Source organism: Tachypleus tridentatus, chromosome 2 (assembly GCF_004210375.1).
Source record: "Tachypleus tridentatus isolate NWPU-2018 chromosome 2, ASM421037v1, whole genome shotgun sequence".
NCBI lineage: Eukaryota > Metazoa > Arthropoda > Merostomata > Xiphosura > Limulidae > Tachypleus > Tachypleus tridentatus.
This window is the reverse complement of record NC_134826.1, coordinates 137,999,493-138,027,156: the sequence shown is the minus strand read 5'-3', so window position 1 is coordinate 138,027,156 and position 27,664 is coordinate 137,999,493. Positions and strand designations below refer to the sequence as shown.

Here is a 27,664-nt window from a genome sequence, read left to right as displayed (position 1 = left end):
CCTCAAAGAGGGGTATAAACGTAAATACATGAAATAAAACACTAGTTAAATAATTAACATATGGAGAGAAAACACTGCAAGATACCACCTTGTTAAAAATTACAACATAAGGTATAAAATGATTTAGAAAATATAAAAGAAGTAATGGTTAGCGGTAAGTATTTAAATCAAATTACACGAAAAACATTAATAAAACAAAGAAAACAATGGAACACTTGTGATAAAAAGAAAACTTGTAGAAAGGAATACACGTCATCAGGTATGTTTGTTACCAACCTACCATTATAGTGATACAGTAAATGAAACATAGATTTCATTAGCATATGGAAAAAAACACACGAGAAAACACTGCAAGATACCTTGCTAAAAAATTATAACACGTGTAAAATGTGTTAAAAAATATAAAAGAAGTGATAATTAGCTGTAATTTTTAGATCAAAATACACCAAAAATTTTAATAGAACAATGAAAAGAATGGAACACTGTGATAAAAAAATAAAACTCTATTGTAGAAAAGAACACATTTTATCTTAACAAAGCACATAACAGGTATCCGTGTACTCCGTTTGTAACCAATCTACCGTTATAGTGATACAATGAATAAAAGACACTTAATGAGTCATGTAACACACATCTATGATAAAGTAAGTGTATATCTTTGTGTAAACGCACTTTATAGAACGAAATTAAATCAAGCTTGCGATTGCGTGATTGCGATGCGAACGCGCGACCCTCAGATTACGTGTGACACCACTAAACACGCTTGGCCTTGGACTCGACAGATCTGTTTTTGATTTCGATGGAAGTGTTTTCGTCTGTGTGTTTTCTAATAGAATAGTTTCGTAATTAGTAGGTAATATTTAATGTCGTTGTTTAATGAGGACCTTAATAATGTAACACATTTTCTAGTGTGGTGAAAAAGATATATAACACAGAGAAAACGTTAGAAATATTCAACTAAGTTCAATATTTTAGCTTGTTGAGCTCTCCGTTTAATGATTGGTCCTAAAGCACGCATGACGTCGTAATGTTGCGAACTGGTATAAACGTATGCGAGACCTGAAGTTGAAACAAGATATATGGGAACAGCTTGACTGGATTTACATTCGGATAATGGAGAGAACTGACGGCAGCCACAAATACAGAGTTCCATTTCCAAATTGGTAGGAAACTATATTATATGTATTTTATTACAATTTTAAAACTTTTGAAGAATTTAATGACGACAAAAACATTAAGTTGTTTTATAATATTAACAAAAAATAAGATATACAGGAATGACATCATATGCTATTAACTAATGGTATATTAAAATTACCCACGGACAACACAGTTCTAGCACTTTCAATAAAAACAACACGATTCGATAAAAATAAAGTTCCTTCAATAGCTTTATAAAGGAGTAAATTGTTTAATGAGGTTTGCTTATTCTGGAATTTCGCGGAAAGCTCCTCAAGGACTATCTGCGCTAGCTGTCCCTAATTTAGCAGTGTAAGTCCAGAGAGGAGGCAGATACTCACCACCACCCACCCCCAACTCTTGGTCCACTCTTTTACCAACGAATAGTAGGATTGACCGTCTACTATAACGCTTCCACAGCTGAAAGGGCGAGCATATTTTGGTGCGACGGGGATTTGAACCCGCGACCCTCGGATTACAAGTCGAACTCCTTAACCCACCTGGCCATGTCGGGCCGTTTTTAGTAAGGTATTATAGATAATGTGAAAACGATTCATATTTAAATGTTAGTGAATATAAAAAACAGGTACCGTTCACTTGTTATAAGATGAATATTATTTCTAAAATTCGTCTTAATGCTAAAGTGCTTCTACATTTCCCTTATAATACAGTCTTTTACTAATTAGCTCAATTTTTGAAGTCTTATGCACTAAAGAGACGTGTGTTTGAAATATTAATTTTAAGAACGTATTGATAAGTTCGCTACGCCACTTACACTCAGTCTTTGTAAAGCCACAGGAACATATGGTATGAAAACGTTTTAAAGTTCCCAAAAACACCTCTTTCTGACGTTACAAATATTATTCGAATCGTAAGCAATGTTAATAAGACCCAATTAAAATATTTTGTATTACAGGGCTCCGGCATGGCTAGTTGGTTAATACACTCGACTCGTAATCTGAAGGTCACGGATTCGAATCGCCGTCGAACCAAACAAGCTCGCCCTTTCAGCCGTGGGGACGTTATAATGTAACGGTTAATCCCGCTATTCGTGGGTAAAATAATAGACCAAAAGTTGGCGGTGGGTGATGACAAGCTGCCTTCCCTCTAGTCTTACACTGCTAAATTAGGGTCGGATATCATAGATAGCCCTCGAGGAGCTTTGTGCGAAATTCAAAAAACAAATAAACAAACATCGTTTACCGTCAGTTACGTTTCTCTTTCATTATTTTTGACTACTCTGATAAATTGGTCAAAGACATCTGTGAAATGCTGGACCCTATACTTACTATTCCGGGGCGATTTGCTGTTAATAAACTGGGTAATATAGTTTCTAATATATAATTAACTGGGTAATATGGTTTTTTAAAATTCTTTAAAGTCTTAGATTTCAGTTGTTGGGGAGATTGGAAATTTATCATTATTGTTGGTTAAAAATAGTCTTTTTCTTCGTTAAACATTTGTAATTATTAAGAGTAGTCAAGAGTAACTGATTTGTTCTTTACATAGAAAATGTTCAGAACCAATGTCTCTGTTATTAACAGTGTCAAATTATTTACAGGGTTGAGGAAATATCCCTGTCTTTACCCTTATCATGAATGAAAAATATAGTATTTGTTCTCTACCTCACAGTTTGTCTTGGAATATTTTGGTGTTTTTATAATGGAAAGAACGTGTTCCAGAAGGAACAATTCAATTACTTCGGTAAAACATATTTTTCTTGTCCAGTCGCAGCTGTTAATGTCTCTGCTCTAAGACAACCTCGTTTTATTAACATTTCCTTGTTCCCAGTTTCGTCCAATCACAAGCCACAGTAACTATTTTACTTTGGACGAAGTTTTTTGGAACACAGTTTATTGACGACTATTATTTTTCCTGCCTGGAAACGAAACATTCTCTCGTTACAGCTGCCAATACCAATGTTCTGTTACCGCAGATCGAAAACTGCTTACATCAGTTGATGCTATCCTGTTTCATGTTCCAAACTTTAGGTCGAATGTTAAGCTGCCGAAGGACAGAGGGTTGCACCAAAGATGGATTCTTTATGGAATAGAAGCTCCTAGACTTATCAAAATGCCTTGGAATAAAATCGATGGGCTGTTTAACTGGACAATGACTTATCGCGAAGATTCGGACATACCAGTACGTTATGGGCACATCTTTGAAGAAATGGCATCAGATGAGACACTAGACAACAACTTCCTTGAAAAAAAAGTGAAGGATATTGTTTGGATTGTGAGCAACTGCCACACACCGAGCAAGAGAGAGAAGTATGTCCAAAAATTGAAATCTTTTATATCTGTGGACATTTATGGAAAATGTGGAGACAAAGTTTGTCTTCCAACGCAGGCAGCGAAATGTTACGAAAAGATTTTAAAAAAATACAAGTTTTATTTAGCATTTGAGAATTCGATATGTAAGGACTACGTAACGGAAAAGTTTTTCAATGTGTTGAACTTCGATATTGTGCCCGTGACTCTCGGTGGAGCGAACTACAGCAGTTTCGCTCCTCCAGGATCTTTCATTAACGCTATGGATTATCCAGATCCAAGAAAACTGGCCGAGCACATGAAATTGGTTGGTTCTAACAGTGTTCTTTACAATAAATATTTTCAGTGGAAGAGAAAGTACAAAGTCTACCACCAACGTTGGATGTGTGATCTCTGTGAGAAACTACACGTGGACAATTCCGTTTCTGTTAAATATAATCTGTACGAATGGTTCATAAAAGAGGCTCAGAGTAAAAAATGGAATTCAGACAATAAGTTTGTATGATACAAAGTGTGTAAAATGTCTATTCCGTTTAGATAAAGCATTAGAAAGAACCGTAGTTTAAATAACTAGACGTTTCAAACATCATGGAGATTGAAACAAGAGATTACATTTTTATTTTGTGGAAATGATTTTAAGTTTAATTATTTAAATATAGACTTTATAGAATTAAGAAAACATACAGTTGTTTTAAACGCGATTTAAATGGTAACCAAGTTAATAACAACAATAAAATATCAAACTGTATCAGAAGTATTCAAGTAAAACATTTATAATACAGTTGTTTTACAATACGTTACTTAAACACTTGTTCGTTAAATTATGACGTATTCTCGTTGATAAAGAAAATAGAAAGAGTGTTCGGCAAATAATCAAGTTTTAACACTGTCACTTTATTTATACCTCTAACTTTGACAGTTTTATTTTAGTATTTCCACTTTATTTACACCTCTAATTTTGTAATTTTATTTTAGTATTCCCTCTTTATTTACACCTCTAATTTTGACAGTTTTATTTTAGTATTTCCACTTTATTTACACCTCTAATTTTGACAGTTTTATTTTAGTATTCCACTTTATGTACAACTGTAATTATGACAGTTTTATTTTAGTATTCCCACTTTAATTACACCTCTAATTTTGACAATCTAGTCGAGTATTCTCACCTTATTTACGCTTGTAATTTTGCCTCAGAGATATTTTGAAGTAAAATTTACACTACCAAACACAAAACTTTTAATTGTAATCGATAATGAGAAAAGAAGCATCGATATCAGTAAGGCTTTGTGTTGTGAGAAAAATGTAACAATATTTTAAAAACACCGATATCAGTAAGGCTTTGTGTTGTGAGAAAAATGTAACAATATTTTAAAAACACCGATATCAGTAAGGCTTTGTGTTGTGAGAAAAATGTAACAATATTTTAAAAACACCGATATCAGTAAGGCTTTGTGTTGTGAGAAAAATGTAACAATATTTTAAAACACCGATATCAGTAAGGCTTTGTGTTGTGAGAAAAATGTAACAATATTTTAAAACACCGATATCAGTAAGGCTTTGTGTTGTGAGAAAAATGTAACAATATTTTAAAAACACCGATATCAGTAAGGCTTTGTGTTGTGAGAAAAATGTAACAATATTTTAAAACACCGATATCAGTAAGGCTTTGTGTTGTGAGAAAAATGTAACAATATTTTAAAACACCGATATCAGTAAGGCTTTGTGTTGTGAGAAAAATGTAACAATATTTTAAAACACCGATATCAGTAAGGCTTTGTGTTGTGAGAAAAAATGTAACAATATTTTAAAACACCGATATCAGTAAGGCTTTGTGTTGTGAGAAAAATGTAACAATATTTTAAAAACACCGATATCAGTAAGGCTTTGTGTTGTGAGAAAAATGTAACAATATTTTAAAAACACCGATATCAGTAAGGCTTTGTGTTGTGAGAAAAATGTAACAATATTTTAAAAACACCGATATCAGTAAGGCTTTGTGTTGTGAGAAAAATGTAACAATATTTTAAAACACCGATATCAGTAAGGCTTTGTGTTGTGAGAAAAATGTAACAATATTTTAAAACACCGATATCAGTAAGGCTTTGTGTTGTGAGAAAAATGTAACAATATTTTAAAAACACCGATATCAGTAAGGCTTTGTGTTGTGAGAAAAATGTAACAATATTTTAAAACACCGATATCAGTAAGGCTTTGTGTTGTGAGAAAAATGTAACAATATTTTAAAAACACCGATATCAGTAAGGCTTTGTGTTGTGAGAAAAATGTAACAATATTTTAAAACACCGATATCAGTAAGGCTTTGTGTTGTGAGAAAAATGTAACAATATTTTAAAAACACCGATATCAGTAAGGCTTTGTGTTGTGAGAAAAATGTAACAATATTTTAAAACACCGATATCAGTAAGGCTTTGTGTTGTGAGAAAAATGTAACAATATTTTAAAACACCGATATCAGTAAGGCTTTGTGTTGTGAGAAAATGTAACAATATTTTAAAACACCGATATCAGTAAGGCTTTGTGTTGTGAGAAAAATGTAACAATATTTTAAAACACCGATATCAGTAAGGCTTTGTGTTGTGAGAAAAATGTAACAATATTTTAAAACACCGATATCAGTAAGGCTTTGTGTTGTGAGAAAAATGTAACAATATTTTAAAACACCGATATCAGTAAGGCTTTGTGTTGTGAGAAAAATGTAACAATATTTTAAAACACCGATATCAGTAAGGCTTTGTGTTGTGAGAAAAATGTAACAATATTTTAAAAACACCGATATCAGTAAGGCTTTGTGTTGTGAGAAAAATGTAACAATATTTTAAAAACACCGATATCAGTAAGGCTTTGTGTTGTGAGAAAAATGTAACAATATTTTAAAACACCGATATCAGTAAGGCTTTGTGTTGTGAGAAAAATGTAACAATATTTTAAAACACCGATATCAGTAAGGCTTTGTGTTGTGAGAAAAAATGTAACAATATTTTAAAACACCGATATCAGTAAGGCTTTGTGTTGTGAGAAAAATGTAACAATATTTTAAAACACCGATATCAGTAAGGCTTTGTGTTGTGAGAAAAATGTAACAATATTTTAAAACACCGATATCAGTAAGGCTTTGTGTTGTGAGAAAAATGTAACAATATTTTAAAAACACCGATATCAGTAAGGCTTTGTGTTGTGAGAAAAATGTAACAATATTTTAAAAACACCGATAGCAGTAAGGCTTTGTGTTGTGAGAAAAATGTAACAATATTTTAAAAACACCGATATCAGTAAGGCTTTGTGTTGTGAGAAAAATGTAACAATATTTTAAAACACCGATATCAGTAAGGCTTTGTGTTGTGAGAAAAATGTAACAATATTTTAAAAACACCGATATCAGTAAGGCTTTGTGTTGTGAGAAAAATGTAACAATATTTTAAAAACACCGATATCAGTAAGGCTTTGTGTTGTGAGAAAAATGTAACAATATTTTAAAAACACCGATATCAGTAAGGCTTTGTGTTGTGAGAAAAATGTAACAATATTTTAAAACACACCGATATCAGTAAGGCTTTGTGTTGTGAGAAAAATGTAACAATATTTTAAAAACACCGATAGCAGTAAGGCTTTGTGTTGTGAGAAAAATGTAACAATATTTTAAAAACACCGATATCAGTAAGGCTTTGTGTTGTGAGAAAAATGTAACAATATTTTCCAAATAACAAGAAAATCTCTTTTTGTGATATTCAAAACATAGGCAAAACTAATATGTTCGTGTATAATATCCTATAAGATACAATCTTTGGAATAATTAATGAAAATGAACGTAAGACTTCAACTTATGCGTACAACTATATCATTAGAGAAGAAACTTTTTTTTTGGTTATAAAACTTACCAAGATATGGTGTTCAGAGTCATGTTTTAATATAATTTGTGTTGTGATACTTAGCAGCTGAGAAGTATACACATAAAGCAACTTGTTGATTTGAATTAATAATAAAAATACACGTGTACTCGCAGAGAAAAAAACAGGCTTAATCAGTTTTGTGTATTATTATTTCAAATAACCTGAAACTGAGTTAAACAATAGTTTAGATGTATTAGTCAAACAATTACAATTAATGGTATTTGCCAACAATATGGATACACATAGTTTCTTTTTAATACAAATGTATTTCAATATACAAACAACAATACAATTTACAGGAACGGTTATCACAAATAATAATCCATGTACAAACTCTTACAAACAAGGTTGAGATTTCTTTCTTGTTGTCTTATGGAGTTTATTCTGAGTTGATATAGATACAATTAATTTAACAGGGAGCTAAATAGCTCTGTCTTCTTCTTTATTCGCTGTTCACGCGCCGAGTTTTCGCAACTAAAGTTCTGTAATGTCTCCGTAAAAATACTAATTCATTCATTCATCTACCACGCGATTCCATCAAGGAACAAAGGGCCGCAATCACTTGCGATTTCATGAACAGGTATTAAAGTGAGTAGGTTGTTCGCCCACTACACCGAGCCGTCCCTAATTTAGTAGTGTAAGACTAATAGTAAGGCAGCTAGTCATCACCACCCACCGCCAACACTTGGGCTACTCTTTTACCAACAAAAATTGGGATTGACCGTCACATCAAAACGCCCCCACTGCTGGGAGGGAGAGCATGTTTGCCGCGACTTGTCAAATATTTGAAGTTCCCTATTAATAAATATTAATCACACTTATAGTTTTCCAGGTTTGTAGCATACCAATTAGAGCGAACCAATAATATATACTGTCTCTTGGCGCATCGCGTTGGTTACATTTATAGGCGTGGAGAAAGTTGCCAGAAATTTACGCATGCACAACAATACTGACGAAACACCAGTGTTTACTGCACACACATATTGTTGATTATTAGACCTGCGAATCTTCTAGAACTTTAGTAAATAGGCAGGAATCTCGCAGTGCAGGTTTAACACTACAAGTTACGTGCATATATAAATATAAATTTAACTTAAATATACATCATTATTAAAATAGATTTATAATAGTAAATCAATGACAGCAGCGAGAGACGTCACTGAAGTTATATCTTCTGAGAAACAAAGATTCATAGGGCACACACAAAAAATCTAGTTATTAGTTCACCTTCTGATCATATGATAAAATAGTCCAAGTTTTGAGGAGTAGTTTCGCTGTCAACCCTCCATATTTCCATCAGTAGCCAACGTATGGAACAAAAAAAGACAATCTAGTTAATCGAGTTGAAAAACTTTTTGTAGGAATAGATGCTGTTTATTGTCCCGCCTTTTCAGTAGTTTAAGATAAATATGGTTATATCTGTTTTGATATGGCTATATCTGAACACAACGGGTCTCTCATCATCCTAGTTAAGCCTCATGTGTAGATATGGCTATACCTGAGCACAACAGGTCTCTCATCCTTATGATATAACCCTGTTGTGTAGATATTGCTATACCTGAACACCATAAGTTTCTCATCCTTATGATATAACCCTGTTGTGTAGATATAGCTATACCTGAACACGACAGGTATCTCATTCTTATGATATAACCCTGTTGTGTAGATATGGCTATACCTGAACACGACAGGTATCTCATTCTTATGATATAACCCTGTTGTGTAGATATGGCTATACCTGAACACGACAGGTCTCTCATTCTTATGATATAACCCTGTTGTGTAGATATGGCTATACCTGAACAGGACAGGTTTCTCATTCTTATGATATAACCCTGTTGTGTAGATATGGCTATACCTGAACAGGACAGGTTTCTCATTCTCATGATATAACCCTGTTGTGTAGATATGGCTATACCTGAACAGGACAGGTTTCTCATTCTCATGATATAACCCTGTTGTGTAGATATGGCTATACCTGAACACGACAGGTCTCTCATTCTCATGATATAACCCTGTTGTGTAGATATGGCTATACCTGAACACGACAGGTCTCTCATCCTTATGATATAACCCTGTTTTGTAGATATGGCTATGCCTGAACACGACAGGTCTCTCATCCTTATGATATAAACCTGTTTTGTAGATATGGCTAAACCTGAAAATGACAGGTCTCTCATTCTTATGATATAATCCTGTTGTGTATATATGGCTATGCCTGAACACGACAGGTCTCTCATCCTTATGACATAACCCTGTTGTGTAGATGTGGCTATACCTGAACAACAATTAGTCTCTTGTCCACCTAGTTTAACCTTCTTGTGTAAAGACAGCTATATCTGAATATCTGAACACATCGGATCTCCCATTTTCTCGATTTAACCCTTTTGTGAACAGGATGACGATCAGTTTATTAAAGATACAGTCTTTTTAAAATTCTGCGACCGTTTGTCTGCAAACGTTTGACAAAGTAAGTGAAATAAACAAAGTTGTTAAGCTACATGATATTGGGTAATATTATATTTTTTGTGCTCAGTTGGTGACGTCCAGGATTTCAAAAGTGTTTTACGTTTCATTGAATTGGGTAATGGACCAGGGCCTTTAATGGTCACATGATCAAGTAGTTTCGTGTGCAAAGCTGGCTTTGTTTTGTGCACTAGAAATATTTCTTTCTTTGTTCAGAAGATTTTCTGCTATTTTTATTTATCCAACATTGTTGTTTCTTTTTTATCACCTCTAAAAGCTACTCGAGTCCTATTCGTATCATTGTTCCCTTATCTTCGTTGTGGTGGGCAACTTGTCAGCACCACAAACCATAAACTTTTATGCTGTTCTGCAACAACAAATAGCAGGATTTGTAGTGACATTATGATACTCCCACAGCTGAATGTGTGAGCATTTGTGCTGATAGGTTATGAATTTTCAACATGCAGGTAACTAGTTAAATGCCTTTAACAGCAACCTATGCCAGGCTTCGAACCTTCTAAAAAACTGAGAGATTTGGATAGGACTTTTAACTAACGGTTCTATTGAGGTTTTTTTCTTGGTTTTGGTTTGTTTTGAATTATGCGCATAGCTACACGAGCGCTATCTGCGCTAGCGTCCCTAGCTTAACAGTGTACGACTAGAGGGAAGGCAGCTAGTCATCACCACCCACCGCCAGCTCTCAGGCTATTCTTTTACCAACAAATAGTGGGATTGATCGTCACATTTATAATGCCCCCACGGCTGAAAGAGCTAGCATGTTTGATATGACGGGGATTCGAACCTACCACTCTCAGATTACGAGTCGAGCACTCTAACCACCTGGCTATGCCAGAGCTCTATAGGGTTGTTAGTTACTAACGCCTGTTGACAATTGTTATAGTGGATGTTCACAGTCACTGCTATAGCAGGACCCCTAAACCTAGAGAACATCTTTGCAGCAATGTACCGCAACCCATACAACCTCGAATTCACAGTCCGACCATGCCATTCACGGGCCACGTTCTGCTTAAAATCACACCCCACAAAGGAAGGACAGCATGTCTGTGAAAAATCAAAGAAAAACATTACTCTGAAACTTGCCAACTTTTAACGCCTAGTTGCACAACGGGCAGCCGCTCCTAATGTCAAAGCTCTAAACCTTCAGATTTACGGTGTATATCGATCATTATATAAAGTATACGTAAAGTAGATAAGAGTATCAGAAGGTCACTAGCAGTTTACATAACACGTAAAGTAAGTGTACTCAACAGATAGCCCGATGTGGCTTTGTTATAAGAAAATACACACACACACACACGTGAAGTATAGAAAAAATACCAGTATCACAATTACTCCATCTAATCACTTTATTTTTCTCCTACGTATTCTTACAATGAATAATTTCACCTCATGATTTATTTACACCGAATGTTGTAAGAGGCCAAAACCAACAATATAAATATAAACCAAAACAGTTGTGAAGAGAGTAAATACGAGTTAAGAACTTTAAGAATAACATTTTAAAGCTACCAGACTTTATGGTCTTCCTTATTTTAATAAGATAACAATAATTTTGTAAGCCTGTTTTTTTTAGAAACTTCATCAGAAAATACACAAAGCGATGCCTAAATTTAGTTATTTTGAGTTCTCACGTGAAACTGATGGACTTTTGTGCGAGAAACTGTGATTATAAAATGTTAAATTTTAGTATTACAAGGTTTTATACTAAATGACATAGAAACAGCATTAAAATCCCACACTTCTTCCCTTTGTTAATAAAAGGCTTCAGTTCTATAACTTAGTGATTCAAAACTTGTGGTCCGACATGAACAGGCGGTTAAGGCATTAGACTCGTTATTTGAGGGTCGCAGTTTCGAATCCACCTAACACCAAACATGCTCGCCTTTTCAGTCGTTGGAATGTTATAATATAATGGTCAATCTCACTATTTGTTAGTGTTGGCGTTGGGTGGCAATGACTAGCTGCCTTCCCTCTAATCTTACACTGGTAAATTAGGAACGGCTAGCGCAGATAGCCCTCGTGTAGCTTTGCAAGAAATTAAAAAAAAAAACAATTGGACTGGCAAAGTGAGAGCTCACTTTGTCTTTGTTTTTAGACTAACACAGACATGACATGTTTACTCTTGATTTTAGGGTTTATTGCTTTAGTTGTTATTGTGTTTTGGTTGTTGTATTTTAGTTCTTATTTTAGAATAAATATTGTTCTTGTGCGTCTTGGGTGTTTCGACTCTTTCATCCTGACGAGATAGGATATCCGTGAAATAAACAGACACACTGTGTATAACTCAGTATCCGTCGAATCTCCTTCTTGAGTACTCTTATCTGAATACTTTGAAATCCTTAACAAATTAATTACTGCATGGCTCTGAATGAAAAGAACAAAATGTACTATTTCCTGAAATGTTCTGAAGAAAAGCGACATTTATAATTGCATAAGAAACATATCAATGTGTTAAAACCTTTCGATCTGTTATATGAAATGATATAATCATGTATGTCCTAGTTGTTACATAAAATGAATTAAATAAGATAAAAGTGGTATGACAAATCGATTCAGATATCTTCAAATTATGTTTTTCTCATCCGACATGGCCTGGCATGGCCTAGCGCGTTTAGGTGTGCGCTTCGTAATCTGAGAGTCGCGGGTGCGCAACAGAATCGTGCCAAACATGCTCGCCCTCCCAGCCGTGGGGGCGTTATAAAGTTACGATCAATCCCACTTTTCGTTGTAAAAAGAGTAGCCCAAGAGTTGGTGGTGGGTAGTGGTGACTAGCTGCCTTCCCTCTAGTCTTACACTGCTAAATTATGGACGGCTAGCACTGATAGCCCTCGAGTAGCTTTGTGCGAAATTCCAAAACAAACAAACTCCTCCGACATGGACCCATTTTCTTGCGATCATCTACGACGCCTTTCTTAAACATATGAGTCACATTTTGCTTGTACATTCAACCAGAAGAAAGTTTCCGGGCCAGAACAGACAGGAACGTGAGCACTGGTCGAACTTTTCCAATCCAGTTTTGTGTTCTTCGGATAACAGGTACATATCAAACCGAAGTGATCCACTTTAATTCCACTAAGCTTTGCCTGCACAAATGATTAAATGATTAAAAACCTCGTTTCCTTTGGAAAGACATATATATCCAACTCGTGATTGTTTTCCATCTTCAGACAATTAATCTTTCGCCTTCCAGTAGATGGAGTTTCTCGTCCAATGTTCAACATTATCATTTCAACATACTTCAGGGATGCACCTAAAAGAACTGTTTTACTTTTCACCGAATACTATTCTGGGCAGCTTCTTTCGTATTTCACTTCAATTACTTGCTAGTTCTGTGTCTTATCACTAGGGTGTGTGTGTGTGTGTAGGTGGGTACCACTTGACCCCACTTATCACTGGAATCGTTTCGAACCAAAATTAAGCAAAACTTCGAAAGTAGAGCAGAACAAAAGGAGTGAAATCTACCATTCTTTTCAATTGAATAGAAATCACGCTTTGATACACGACACATCCAGTTGAAATAATTCCTAAATATGTCTTACAGGTTACGAAAAGACTCATTGGCTTATTGTTATTGAACTCATTGTCACAAGGTACATTATAAACTGAACTATCACCTGATTTATCTTCAATGGAATTGCTGTTTACCACATCTAATTCTTCTTTCTCTTGGTAACTTTGAACTTTATTACAATGTATCACCGCAATTGTTGGTACCTCAATCGTTAACCAAGGAATGAGATCCGTTGTTTACCACCACACACAGACGGTTTAGCTTAATTACTACACATAAACCACCGTATTCTCAACCACATCAAGAACATTTCAAACATGTTTCATTGTTACGTCGTTCTAATTTCATTTACAAGTTAATTCGTTCTTGCTGGCTATCGTGATTTCGAGTCAGGTCACGTGTCCAACCATGTGTCTGGTTTAAGAAATTAGACCACAAAAATAGTGCCAAACGTCTTTTTGTCTAATCGTAATCTTTGTTACTTTCGTTCACCTAATTAAACTTTAACTTTGGAGAAATGGAGAAAGTGGCTATTTGATTTAACTAATGTGTTTATTATATTTTTCTACATTACACCGAAAATAAAATAATACCTAGTAAAAAAAATTAATAAGTTATTAGGTTATTGCTCTGTCCACCGAGGAGATTCGAACCCAGGAGATAAGATTTGTGATTTCTTAACCTTTCACTGAGGAGGTTGGGAGGTGGTTGAAATAAAAATAACACAGGATTTGTTTGTTTTGGAATTTCGCACAAAGCTAATCGAGGGCTATCTGTGCTAGCTGTCCCTAATGTAGCAGTGTAAGACTAGAGGGAAGGCAGCTAGTCATCACCACCCACCGCCAACTCTTGGGGTACTCTTTTACCAACGAATAGTGGGATTGACCGTCACATTATACGCCCCCACGGCTGGGAAAGCGAGCATTTTTAGCGCGACGCGGGCGCGAACCCGGGACCCTCGGATTTCGAGTCGCACGCCTTACGCGCTTGGCCATGCCAGGTCCAATAACACAGGAACCACTGCATTTTTCATGGTGTGTATTGAACATGGAACGAAACTTAATCGGGCCACATGGTTAAGGAATTCGACTCGTAATCGGAGGGTCTCAGGTTCGAATCCCCGTCGCACCAAACATGCTTGCCCTTTCAGCTGTGGGGACGTTACAATGTGACGGTCAGTAAAACTGTTCGTTGGTAAAAGAATAGCCCAAGAGTTGGCAGTGGGTGGTGATGACTAGCTGCCTTCTCTCTAGTCTTACACTACTAAATTAGGGACGGCTAACACAGATAGCCCTCGAGTAGCTTTGTGCGAAATTCAAAAAAAACAACAACAACATCAAACCATTAAAAATGGAAAATTACATAAGTCGAAATGGCGCTGTTAATTAAAGGTTCACCTTTTTAATTACCAGAAAACAAGTTGAAAAACCTAAGATACTTCAAAACTTGGAAACTAACGTGTTAATCTTCTTCCAACTTTTCCTTAGTTCGATGTCAGAAATAGAAGATCTTCAGATGAATAATTCGGGGCTGAGTTTGAAAGAGCTTACTTCTAAGAAAGAAAACTCCGGCAATAGCCAGAACGGATGTTCCAGATGGAAATGATCAAAAGAGAGAGACGAAAGAACAAGTACAGCAGAATATTTGAAATCTCCAAGTACAATCTTATAGTTTTCATGTTAAAAAAATATTCTAAATTAGTATTTTTCGACACATATATAATTGTCTAGGATATAGTTTTTAAACAGCTCACGAGATGACGCTGTATAAAATAAACTGCTTCGTGTTATAAACTGCTTTCAATTTTAATACATGTAGTTTGTTGAAGCCCAGTGATAAAATATTGCACGTTGTATTTTGATTGAAACATGTAATGAAATAGATTATGCTTGTTAACATCTTTCATTTGGGCCTGTTTTGACCTTCACTCGAGCTTTAACGTCACTGAATAGTCCAGTAAATACCGAGATATTTAGGAAAATATTGAATAGCTATATGTATATTACAATAAAAATAAACATTATATGAATAGTGAATTTCTAACGCTTAAGTTTATAAAGCTTTTAATAACATAGCTGCTTTGTGCTGATATAATATTACAGTAGTTTAATGTGTGTAAGAAGTTATGCTTAGGTCCTCGTTGGTACAGCGATAAGTCTACGCATTTATAACACTAAAATTAGGGGTTCGATTACCTCGCTGGACTCAACAAATAGCCCTTTCTAGCTATGCTATAAGAAAACACACACACACGTAATTTTGATTTAAGTCAGAACTTATCAAAACAATTATGAATATACATATAATGCAAGTAGATGGCGTTTCTATACCTTTACAAGTTCGCATTTTACAGCATTCAGAGAAAATACTTTGAATTTATTTTCCTTTCAAATTGCTTTGTATCTTTCTATATCAAAACTTCCAAGGTTTTTTGTTTTGTTCTATTCAGTACGAACAAAAATTTTGATACAAAGCTTTCCAACTTAACGAAACTTGCGTGATTACTGCCGAAAATATTGACAGGAGGAAAATTATGAGAAATAAGCGTCAACAGTGAAAACACAATATTACTGAAATTAGATTAATGTCGATAAATCAAAGGAAATCTTAAATTTTTAATAAAGTTCTACACTACTGAGTAGAGAGTGAAAGAATTATTACTACGTGTATTATAGTTGCAGAATATCTTTAAAAGTGTATTCAACAGGGTTAATTTAAAATATTTGACGTAATTTCTGAAACTATAATTATTATCAAAACTTTTATAATGTTGCTTTGAACTAGTCGTACCTTAATATAATGGTCAGCTGTTGCATATTGAGACCTGTGGAAGGTTGAACATTTGGAAGAAACTAGCGACCTCTACATGAAAACTGGCCAATCTTTGTGACGTTTTCTTCACAAAGCGCAATAAATTCTTTCATTATAAAATTCAAAAGATGGTAATAAAAAATTATAGAAACTGTTATAAAACACTGAAAAGTTTAAACATCTGATTGGTTTATTTAAGTCAACGTTCATGCCAGTTGTTTATGTATTCCGAACAGAAAATTACTGGTTAATAACCTTCTTTAAAAGTATGAGATAATGAGGTTTATTTTATTAATAATAACTTATAAGATGTTAGTAACATGATTTATTTCAAATAATTTTATAATAACGTTATTTATAGTGGTTAATAGTACTTATAACTTAAAACGTTAATCACTCTTACACCTGTTTATTTCACTATAAAGTATAAAATCTAATAAAGAACGTTTCACTGTGTTATTGTTGTAGTGTATTGGCTGTCAAGCAATCGAGACACTTTGTGGTTACGTTTTATTTAAGTAACATTGTTTTACACTGCTTAATATGTTACTGTCACGAATGAAGTTGATCCAAGACCTCACAGCTTATGTTATCAAGATTAACGTGGGGAAAAAAAAAAACTTTCGTATCCAGTTTAGTCGGAACTAAATAAAACATTGATGTGTGAAAATTCAACTTTATTTTATATTCGACAGTGCAACTATGAAAAAGAGATGGCGCTAGGGGAAGTGAATTGGTTGATTGTTTAGCGTTTACTGGACACACAAACAAACAAATAAACAAAATGTTTGTACGATATTAAATATTCAGTTTATCAAGATGGTGCAAGTGTCTAATCGATGATTTTACCATACCCCCTCTGGTACAGCGGTAACGGATTTAAAAGGTTAAAATCATAGGTTCAATTTCCCTAGAGGGACTCATCAAATAACCCGGTTTGGTTTTGCTATAAGAAAAACACACACACACCATCTTGCCAGGATATAATTATCAAGTTACCAAACATTTAGGTTTTTATCATTTTCTGATGTGTACACACTCAATTGAATCATCAAAGTGTAAACTGGTCTCAGTCTTTCATAAACGTCAGATTACTCCACTCATATCACTGTCACTCGTTTTAATTAAACCCTAACTAAGACCGTCATTTACTAACACTTGTTTTTATATTGACCATATTTTCGTTCTAAAAGTGAATGACTATTCGCTTACCTGCACACTTACTGGAAAGATTAGTTCATCAAATGTTTATTTGGTTTCTAGAATAGAACATGGAGATTAACTCGAGTTACCAATAAGCTACAAACATCAATCACAACAATTACGTCGTAAAAGTAGTCAACAAATTGAAATTAGTGTTTCTGACTGCAGTTACTTTCCAAGTATCCAAACAATCAAAATATTACCATTTTTAGTATTTTTCATTAATTCAAGACCATTCAACTCAATCGAGTATTGTCACAAATCACGTAAATAATAAGGTAAAAGAAATTCGTGTTTCCAAGTATTAACTTTTTGATTTTTCCAAATATACAGGCCCCGGCATGGCCATATGGTTAAGGTACTCGACTCGTAACATGAGGGTCACGAGTTCGAATTCCCGTCACATCAAACATGTTCACCCTTTCAGCCGTGGGGAAGTTATAAGGTGAAGGTCCATCCCACTCTTCGTTTGTAAAAGAGTAGCCCAAGAGGTAACGGTGGGTGGTGGTGACAAGCTGCCTTCCCTCTTAGTATTACACTGCTACAATATGGACGGCTAGCGTAGAGAGCCCTCTAGTAGCTTTGTGTGAAACTAAAAAACAAAATATACAGTTTTCCTTCTTTTTGTTATTAATCAGATTTTACTTCACCTTTTTAAAAATAAAATCTATATTTTGTTTACTGATATTAAAATTTCTTTTGTATGTTCTGTAATGACTTAGTTAACAAATAAAATGAACAAATATTTTGTTTTACGCTCGAATAAATACTAATCTCACAATTCCATAAAAATTTGATGTTAGACTTTGTTTAGTAATAACTAAGGTACTTCTAAAGATCTGGAAAGACTAAAGCAAATTTTTATCTGTCTGAGGCTGAATATTGAACTATTTGTGCTGGAAACTAACCCAAAACTGTAGCGTAATAGTAATCATGTTAATCGTTGTGACGCTAGGGGGCGAAACGAGCAAACTGATCTGTGCGTGTGTGTTTTTCTTAAAGCATAACCACATTGGGCTATTTACTGAGCCCATTGAGGGGAATCGAACTCTTGATTTTAGCGTTGTAAATTCGCAGACTTACCCCTATACAAGCGGGGGGTGGGTGCAAACTGATCTATACCATCTGTTTGTTACCAATCTAGGTGTGAACAAATGTGGTTAAAATACAATTACATTTCTGAGAGTTATCACAGCAATGATAATGTTGGTTGAGCGTGTTTTCTATTTTATATCGCCCATCGGTAACCTATTGACTGCCAAGTATTTTAGCTGCTACGGCAACTCCGAACCAAGTTCAAAATACAACTCTAATGCACCTTCATTTTGTAACTTTTTTTCGTGACGCCATTTTGGATCAAAAGTGAAACAGTTTGTAAGTAGGTCAAATGCATGTCTTTAAAAACACATTGAGAACACAGTATTGAAAACGAATTTACTCGTCTGTCGCACTGTGTTACCGATCGGCTTGGACGAGTTAGCTCGTCTACAGCACTGAACAGGTTAATGAAGGTTAAAAATGAGTTGTTTTCATACAAACTATCACTTGTATAACAATGATAATAATAATTAATGCTCGAGAGACTTAGACTAAGTTGTTCCTTTATGTATATATTTTCTTCTTAAATACAACAATTAGTACAATGTGTGTGAATATATTTTAAACGTAGAAGGTTTACCTGAATAAACATTACTGACATCTGGTGTTGAGAAAACGAAATTTACTATGATCATTTAAGTAATTATAAATTTAAATATTTCAATCTTCATTTTTTGTAAATTTCGCAAACAGCTACACAAGAGTTATCTGTGCTAGCCGTCCCTAATTTAGTAGTGTAAAAGTAGAGCAAAGGCAGCTAGTCATCACCACCCACCGCCAACTTTTGGGCTACTCTTTTACTATCAAATAGTGGAAAGGGCGAGAAAAAACATTGCAAGATACCTTGCTAAAAATTACAACAGGTGTAAAATGTGTTAAAAAATATAAAAGAAGTGACAATTAGCTGTAATTTTTAAATCAAAATACACCAACAACCTTAATAGAAGAATGAAAAGAATGGAACACTATGATAAAAAAATAAAACTCAATTGTAGAAAAGAACACAGTTTATCTTAACAAAGCACATAACAGGTATCCGTGTACACCCTTTGTAACCAACCTACCGTTATAGTGATACAATGAATAAAAGACACTTAATGAGTCATGTAACACACATCTGATATTACATATGATAATGTAAGTGTATATGTTTGCGTAAACGCACTTTATAGAACGAAATTAAATGAAGCTTGCGATTGCGTGCTAACAGAACAGACCTCGCAGATTGGATAACAAGCCGTGCAAAACTAGTTAATAAGCGAAAAATATTTAAACACCGACCAGGTAAGAGAGGATGAGATCCCACTAACTGGCATCTCCTCCAAACCCAGTTGGAGATAGGGCATCTATAATAAAACTCCAGTAAAGTATACACATAGGACCACAAGGGCTGGACAGAAGGACACATGAAAAACAGATGGTCAATGGTTTCCCGCGTTAGTGCACAAAAAGTGGATAAACCCGTGTGATGCCTATCCACGTGTACAAACCTAACATTAGTAGTCACTGCTCGCAACCATAACAAATAATCCACGGTACAGTCATCAAAACCCACAAATTATAAAAAGGTAGATTTGCGAATGAGTGTCCAATCGTCTGGAGGAACAATATTCCCCCAAAAGGATGGAGCAGAGACATGATGAGCAAGTGAACAATTCAAATAACAAAACAACTGCTTCAGAGTTAATCCCCTAAAATGGACCCGTTGATTAGAAGAGTCCACAAAGTACAAGTCTATTTCAAGCTGTGTCAAGACAGCGAAGTTGGCTGAGTAGGCGTGAGGGCCAGCCAATCTTCAGGCAATGCATTTGTCAAGGAAGTGAGATGTGAAGCAATGGTATTGACGTTCAACGACATCACTACACATTTCCACAACCGCCTCCACAGGGAGAAATCCTGGGAGTACCTCATACAATAAGTGTCGCACAAGGACCAATCCTGCTTTAATAAATTCAGGAAAATAAAACGTGTGTGACCAAGCATCAACAAGAACAGGATTATGAAACAATGATTCGTCGAAAACGTGATGAAAGAGGAACAGGGTTAAGCCCTTTATCCCCAAGTAGTACCTTCCATGCACGAAACATTTCTTGAATAAACATTAGTAAGACCTTCACATACCTCGGCAAAATCCGGCATTGAAGAGCCCGAAATCCCAATGCGAGTTCACCAAAGCAAGAGAAGAACCCAGAAAAAAGTTGCCACAAAGGCGACGAACAAGAACCGTCCAAACATCTCTGTAGCAATTTCAAGCGAAAAGCAAGTTTAAGAACGTGTATATCTACCAAATTGATACCCCCTCTAGCAAAATTCTTGATCAAGATCCAATAAGCAACCTCGTGAATACCACCCCGCCACAAGAAAACTAATACACTTTGACGAAACCGAGCTTCAAATTGCTGTGGCAATGGAAGGATTTGCAACGGATACCACAAAAATGACCCCACCAAGGAATCACTACAATAGATTTGCCCTTCAGCGACAGGGAACGATATCTCAAGGACACCAGGATACTAGAGACTTTGCGCAAAACTCCCCGCCACGTATCCTGTAGTATAACATCAAAATTCGAATAGGATTCTGGGAAATTTTTAACTTTCCCAGAACATACTCATTAGAAGAGGCCAAGCTCCCAACCCAGAGACCCTGACTCTTTGTCCAATTAATCCTACCACCCGAAGCCCGACCAAAGATACCACAAACATCCAAAACGTATGGCAAGGAATCAGAATCTTGAAAAGTCAATGTAGTGTCGTCAGCATGTTGATAAATAAGGGACAGTGTGTTGAGGAACCCATCACCCCAATACTTATAATCTGATCATGATGGACCAACATATTTCTCAATGGTTCAACACTGAGAACATAAAGCAAAGCAGACATTGGGCAGCCTTGACAAATAACTCGAGACAAGGAAAACCTATCAGTGAGAAAGCCATTAAACTTAACACAGCTAGAAATATCAGTATAACATAGTTTAATCCAATTAACAAAAGTCGAGTTAAAACCCACTCGTACCAAAAGTTGAAATAAATAGTCATGGTTCACCCAATCAAAGGCTTTCATTTGATCGAGCTTTAAAAATTCCCCCCCCCCTGTCCTGTACTTTCTAAAGATTGGAGAAGCAAAACTAAAGTTAACGGGTTATCAATGACAGGTATACAACCAGATTGATTACGTGACACTAAACTAGATATTACGGTGGAAAGGCGTCGAGTCAGTACTTTAGCCAGTAACTTGTAGTCAATACACAGCAACGTCAGTTGCCGACTATTAGCCGCCAACCGTCGATCCCCGCCCTTCGGAATAGGAACAAACACCCCAATGAACATAGAATGGAGCAATTGTTTGGAGTGATAGAGGTCGGATAAGACGGTTACAAAATCATCTACAAATTACGGTAAAAAGTACTTGTAAAATTCTGATGTAAATCCATCAAGACCCGGAGATTTTCCAGTCGGTAAACCAGCAAGTGCAGATAACAATTCCGAGGCCGTGAAAGGTGCATCACACATCTTGCTCAGGGGAAAGCGTTTTGTCGATAAAGTTGAGCACCATATCTACATCATCCTGCTGGACTTCTTCTTTAGTATACAAAGTAGAATAATAGTGATGTAAAACAGCAGCTACATCATCCACCTCGAACACCTCATTCAGTAAGCATGGATCGAAACTCTGCCCGACCCTGACGAACATTCTCCATACGCAAAAATTAAGAGGTTTACCTTTCGCCCTCCTCGAACCAACGAATATGTGAACGAATTCGAGCCCCTTCAATGGCGTCATGATCAAATTTCTCCAAGTCTTCTTCATATGCATATGACTTTTCCCTAGACCGAGTAGGACAACTCGCCAATTTACGCAACTCACGAGCAACGGAATGTTCTAACTTCCGTTTCTTAAATCGAAAGTCACACGCCCGAGGAAGCGAATATCGCTTGGTAATATCACGGATTGCATTTTTTAAGGTCGCATACCAGGAGATCTTGTCACGACCATATACTTGCCAACTACGGCTTCTATCGATTAAGAGTGTGATGGTATTTATGTATTCAACATCTCTCAATAGCTGATTATTAAAGTGCCAGTAATTTGGAAACGTAACAACTTGAGATAAGTTAAGTTTAAAGCTTAACAGAGCATGATCAGTACCAGGAAACCACATCGTATGGAAACTCTGTAGGTTAGCCGTAATCAAGGCCCTATTAATTCTTGGTTAGTTCTTGATGATAATTAAAGTAATCACATATTTGACTGGACAGTTTGTTTTGAATTTCGCACAAAGCTACTCGAGGGCTATCTGCGCTAGCCGTGCCTAATTTAGCAGTGTAAGACTAGAGGGAAAGCAGCTAGTTATCACCACCAACCGCCAACTCTTGGGCTACTCTTTTACCAACGAATAATGGGATTGACTATAGAATTATAACGCCCCCACGGCTGGGAGGGCGAGCATGTTTGGCGCAACGGGGATGCGAACGCGCGTCCCTCAGATTACGAGTCACACGCCTTAACACGCTTGGCCTTGGTCTCGATAGATCTGTTTTTGTTTTCGATGGAAGTGTTTTTGTCTGTGTGTTTTCTAATAGAATAGTTTCGTAATTAGTAGGTAATATTTAATGTCGTTGTTTAATGAGGACCTTAATAATGTAACACATTTTCTAGTGTGGTGAAAAAGATATATAACACAGAGAAAACGTTAGAAATATTCAACTAAGTTCAATATTTTAGCTTGTTGAGCTCTCCGTTTAATGATTGGTCCTAAAGCACGCATGACGTCGTAATGTTGTGAACTGGTATAAACGTATGCGAGACCGGAAGTTGAAACAAGATATATGGGAATAGCTTGACTGGATTTACATTCGGATAATGGAGAGAACTGACGGCAGCCACAAATACAGAGTTCCATTTCCAAAGTGGTAGGAACTATATTATATGTATTTTATTACAAGTTTAAAACTTTTGAAGGATTTAATGACGACAAAAACATTGTCTTTCTATAATATTAACAAAAAATAAGATATACAGGAATAACATCATATGCTATTAACTGATGGTATATCAAAATTACCCACGGACAACACAGTTCTAGCACTTTCAATAAAAACAACACGATTCGATAAAAATAAAGTTCCTTCAATAGCTTTATAAAGTAGTAAATTGTTTAATGAGGTTTGCTTATTCTGGAATTTCGCGGAAAGCTCCTCAAGGACTATCTGCGCTAGCTGTCCCTAATTTAGCAGTGTAAGTCCAGAGAGGAGGCAGATACTCACCACCACCAACCCCCAACTCTTGGTCCACTCTTTTACCAACGAATAGTAGGATTGACCGTCTACTATAACGCTTCCACAGCTGAAAGGGCGAGCATATTTTGGTGCGACGGGGATTTGAACCCGCGACCCTCGGATTACAAGTCGAACTCCTTAATCCACCTGGCCATGTCGGGCCGTTTTTAGTAAGGTATTATAGATAATGTGAAAACGATTCATATTTAAATGTTAGTGAATATAAGAACAGGTACCGTTCACTTGTTATAAGATGAATATTATTTCTAAAATTCGTCTTAATGCTAAGGTGCTTCCACTTTTCCCTTATAATACAGTCTTTCACTAATTAGCTCAATTTTTGAAGTCTTATGCATTAAACAGACGTGTGTTTGAAATATTAATTTTAAGAACGTATTCATAAGTTCGCTACGCCACTTACACTCAGTCTTTGTAAAGCCACAGGAACATATGGTGTGAAAACGTTTTAAAGTTCCCAAAAACACCTCTTTCTGACGTTACAAATATTATCTGAATTATTATTCGAATTGTAAGCAATGTTAATAAGACCCAATTAAAATATTTTGTATTACATGGCTCCGGCATGGCTAGTTGGTTAAGACACTCGACTCTTAATCTGAGGGTCGCGAGTTCGAATCGCCGTCGCACCAAACATGCTAGCCCTTTCAGCCGTGGGGGCGTTATAATGTGACGGTCAATCCCGCTATTCGTTGGTAAAAGAGTAGCTCAAACGTTTGCGGTGGGTGATGACAAGCTGCCTTCCCTGCTAAATTAGGGACAGCTAGCGCAAATAACCCTCGTGATTGCAAAGTCGAGTGCTTAAGTCGAAGTGTCTGGGAAAACGAATAATTGGTATCTCTGACATCCCAACGTGTTGAATTTTACTCTGTAAGCAGGTACTAAGTTTTCACTCAGTATTGAAACGTCTCATCAGTGAAAAATCATAGTTTCCCGAGATTACCAGTCACACACTCTATATATTTCATTAGAGCGATGAGCCCCCACTCCACAACGATATACCTGCGGACTTACAACGCTAGAAACCGGGTTTTGATACCCGTGGGGGACAGAGCATAGAGAGACTATTGTGAAGCTTTGTACTTCATTTCAAACAAACAAAAATATTGATAAGGTTTCATTTTGTTTTTCTTTTCTGTTAAGTACAAGGATACGTAATGGGCTAACTGTGTTTTGCCCTTTGCGAGTGTCATAAAGCATTATTCAAACCCTTGTATTTCGTTTACCGTCAGTTACGTTTCTCCTTCATTATTTTTGACTACTCTGATATATTGGTCAAAGCCATCTGTGAACTACTGGACCCTATACTAACTATTCCGGGGCGATTTGCTTTAATTGACTGGGTAATACTGTTTCTTATAGTTAATTAACTGGGTAATATAGTTTTTTATAGTTAATTAACTGAGTAATATAGTTTTTTTATAGTTAATTAACTGGGTAATATAGTTCTTTTAGAATTCTTTGAAGTGTTAGATTTAAGTTGCTGGGGAGATTGGAAATTTATCATTATTGTTGGTTAAAAATATTCTTTGTCTTCATTAAACATTTGTAATTATTAAGAGTAGTCAAGAGTAACTAATTTGTTCTTTACATAGAATATGTTTAGAACCAATGTCTCTATTATTAACAGTGTCAAATTATTCACAGGGTTAAGGAAATATCCCTGCCTTTACCCTTATCAAAAATGAAAAATATAGTACTTGTTCTCTGCCTCACTGTTTGTCTTGGAATATTTTGGTGTTTTTATAATGGAAAGAACGTGTTCCAGAAGGAACAATTGAATTACTTCGGTGAAACATATTTTTCTTGTCCAGTCGCAGCTGTTAATGTCTCTGCTCCAAGACAACCTCGTCTTGTTAACATTCCCTTGTTCCCAGTTTCGTCCAGATCACAAGCCACAGTAACTATTTTACTTTGGACGAAGTTTTTTCGAACACAGTTTATTGACGACTATTATTTTTTCCTGCCTGGAAACGAAACATTCTCTCGTTACAGCTGCCAATACCAATGTTCTGTTACCGCAGATCGAAAACTGCTTACATCAGTTGATGCTATCCTGTTTCATGTTCCAAACTTTAGGCCGAATGTTAAGCTGCCGAAGGACAGAGGGTTGCACCAAAGATGGATTCTTTATGGAATAGAAGCTCCTAGACTTATCAAAATACCTTGGAATAAAATCGATGGGCTGTTTAACTGGACAATGACTTATCGCGAAGATTCGGACATACCAGTACGTTATGGGCACATCTGTGAAGAAATGGTATCAGGTGAGACACTAGACAACGACTTCCTTGAAAAGAAAGTGAAGGATGTTGTTTGGATTGTGAGCAACTGCCACACACCGAGCAAGAGAGAGAGGTATGTCCAAAAATTGAAATCTTTCATATCTGTGGACATTTATGGAAAATGTGGAGACAAAGTTTGTCTTCCAACGCAGGCAGCGAAATGTTATGAAGACATTTTAAAAAAATACAAGTTTTATTTAGCATTTGAGAATTCGATATGTAAGGACTACGTAACGGAAAAGTTTTTCAATGTGTTGAACTTCGATATTGTGCCCGTGACTCTCGGTGGAGCGAACTACAGCCGTTTCGCTCCTCCAGGATCTTTCATTAACGCTATGGATTATCCAGATCCAAGAAAACTGGCCGAGCACTTGAAATTGGTTGGTTCTAGCAGTGTTCTTTACAATAATTATTTTCAGTGGAAGAGAAAGTACAAAGTCTATCTCCAACGTTGGATGTGTGATCTCTGTGAGAAACTACACGTGGACAATTCCGTTTCTGTTAAATATAATCTGTACGAATGGTTCATAAAAGAGGCTCAGTGTAAAAAATGGAATTCAGACAATAAGTTTGTATGATACAAAGTGTGTAAAATGTCTATTCCGTTTAGATAAAGCGTTAGAAAGAACCGTAGTTTAAATAACTAGACGTTTCAAACATCATGGAGATTGAAACAAGAGATTACATTTTTATTTTTTGGAAATAATTTTAAGTTTAATTATTTAAATATAGACTTTATAGAATTAAGAAAACATACAGTTGTTTTAAACGCGATCTAAATTGCAACAAACTTAATAACAACAATAAAATATCAAACTGTATCAGAAGTATTCAAGTAAAACATTTATAATAAAGTTGTTTTACAATACGTTACTTAAATAATTGCTCGGCAAATAATTTAGTTTTAACACTGTCACTTTATTTACACCTCTAACTTTGACAGTTTTATTTTAGTATTTCCACTTTATTTACACCTCTAATTATATAATTTTATTTTAGTATTTCCACTTTATTTACACCTCTAATTTTGACAGTTTTATTTTAGTATTCCCACTTTATTTAAAGCTCTAATTTTGATAATTTTATTTTAGTATTTTCACTTTATTTACACTTCTAATTTTGACAGTTTTACTTTAGTATTCCCATTTTATTTACACCTCTAATTTTGATAATTTTATTTTAGTATTCCCATTTTGTTTACACCTCTAATTTTGATAATTTTATTTTAGTATTTCCACTTTATTTACACCTCTAATTTTGACAGTTTTACTTTAGTATTCCCATTTTGTTTACACCTCTAATTTTGATAATTTTATTTTAGTATTCCCATTTTATTTACACCTCTAATTTTGATAATTTTATTTTAGTATTCCCATTTTGTTTACACCTCTAATCTTGATAATTTTACTTTAGTATTCCCATTTTGTTTACACCTCTAATTTTGATAATTTTATTTTAGTATTCCCATTTTATTTACACCTCTAATTTTGATAATTTTATTTTAGTATTCCCATTTACATCTCTAATTTTGACAGTTTTATTTTAGTATTTCCACTTTATTTACACCTCTAATTTTGACAGTTTTACTTTAGTATTCCCACTTTATTTACACG

At 35.4% G+C, this 27,664-nt stretch overlaps 3 protein-coding genes across 6 annotated transcripts in view; 2 read left to right on the top strand and 1 right to left on the bottom strand.

Moving 5' to 3' along the window:
* The window catches only part of LOC143245225 (uncharacterized), a 418,752-nt gene that overhangs the window by 152,143 nt on the left and 238,945 nt on the right, over positions 1 to 27,664 (bottom strand). The gene's annotated exons all lie outside the window — the stretch shown is intronic.
* LOC143245216 (alpha-(1,3)-fucosyltransferase C-like) lies at positions 703 to 4,231 on the top strand. Of its 2 annotated transcripts, none has more exons than XR_013025504.1 (2): positions 703 to 1,163; positions 2,741 to 3,164. XR_013025504.1 is itself a non-coding variant. In XM_076491313.1 (2 exons), the coding sequence occupies exons 1-2, from the start codon at positions 1,051 to 1,053 to the stop codon at positions 3,952 to 3,954; spliced, it is 897 nt and encodes a 298-aa protein (XP_076347428.1). In that variant the 5' UTR covers positions 719 to 1,050; the 3' UTR covers positions 3,955 to 4,231. The 2 variants fall into 2 exon arrangements, 1 of the variants encoding a protein (XP_076347428.1); XM_076491313.1 differs by lacking the exon at positions 2,741 to 3,164 and adding an exon at positions 3,171 to 4,231 and having other exon boundaries at positions 719 to 1,163.
* On the top strand, positions 22,994 to 26,730 carry LOC143236639 (alpha-(1,3)-fucosyltransferase C-like). The gene is made up of 2 exons (XM_076475012.1): positions 22,994 to 23,382; positions 25,414 to 26,730. The coding sequence occupies exons 1-2, from the start codon at positions 23,333 to 23,335 to the stop codon at positions 26,627 to 26,629; spliced, it is 1,266 nt and encodes a 421-aa protein (XP_076331127.1). The 5' UTR covers positions 22,994 to 23,332; the 3' UTR covers positions 26,630 to 26,730.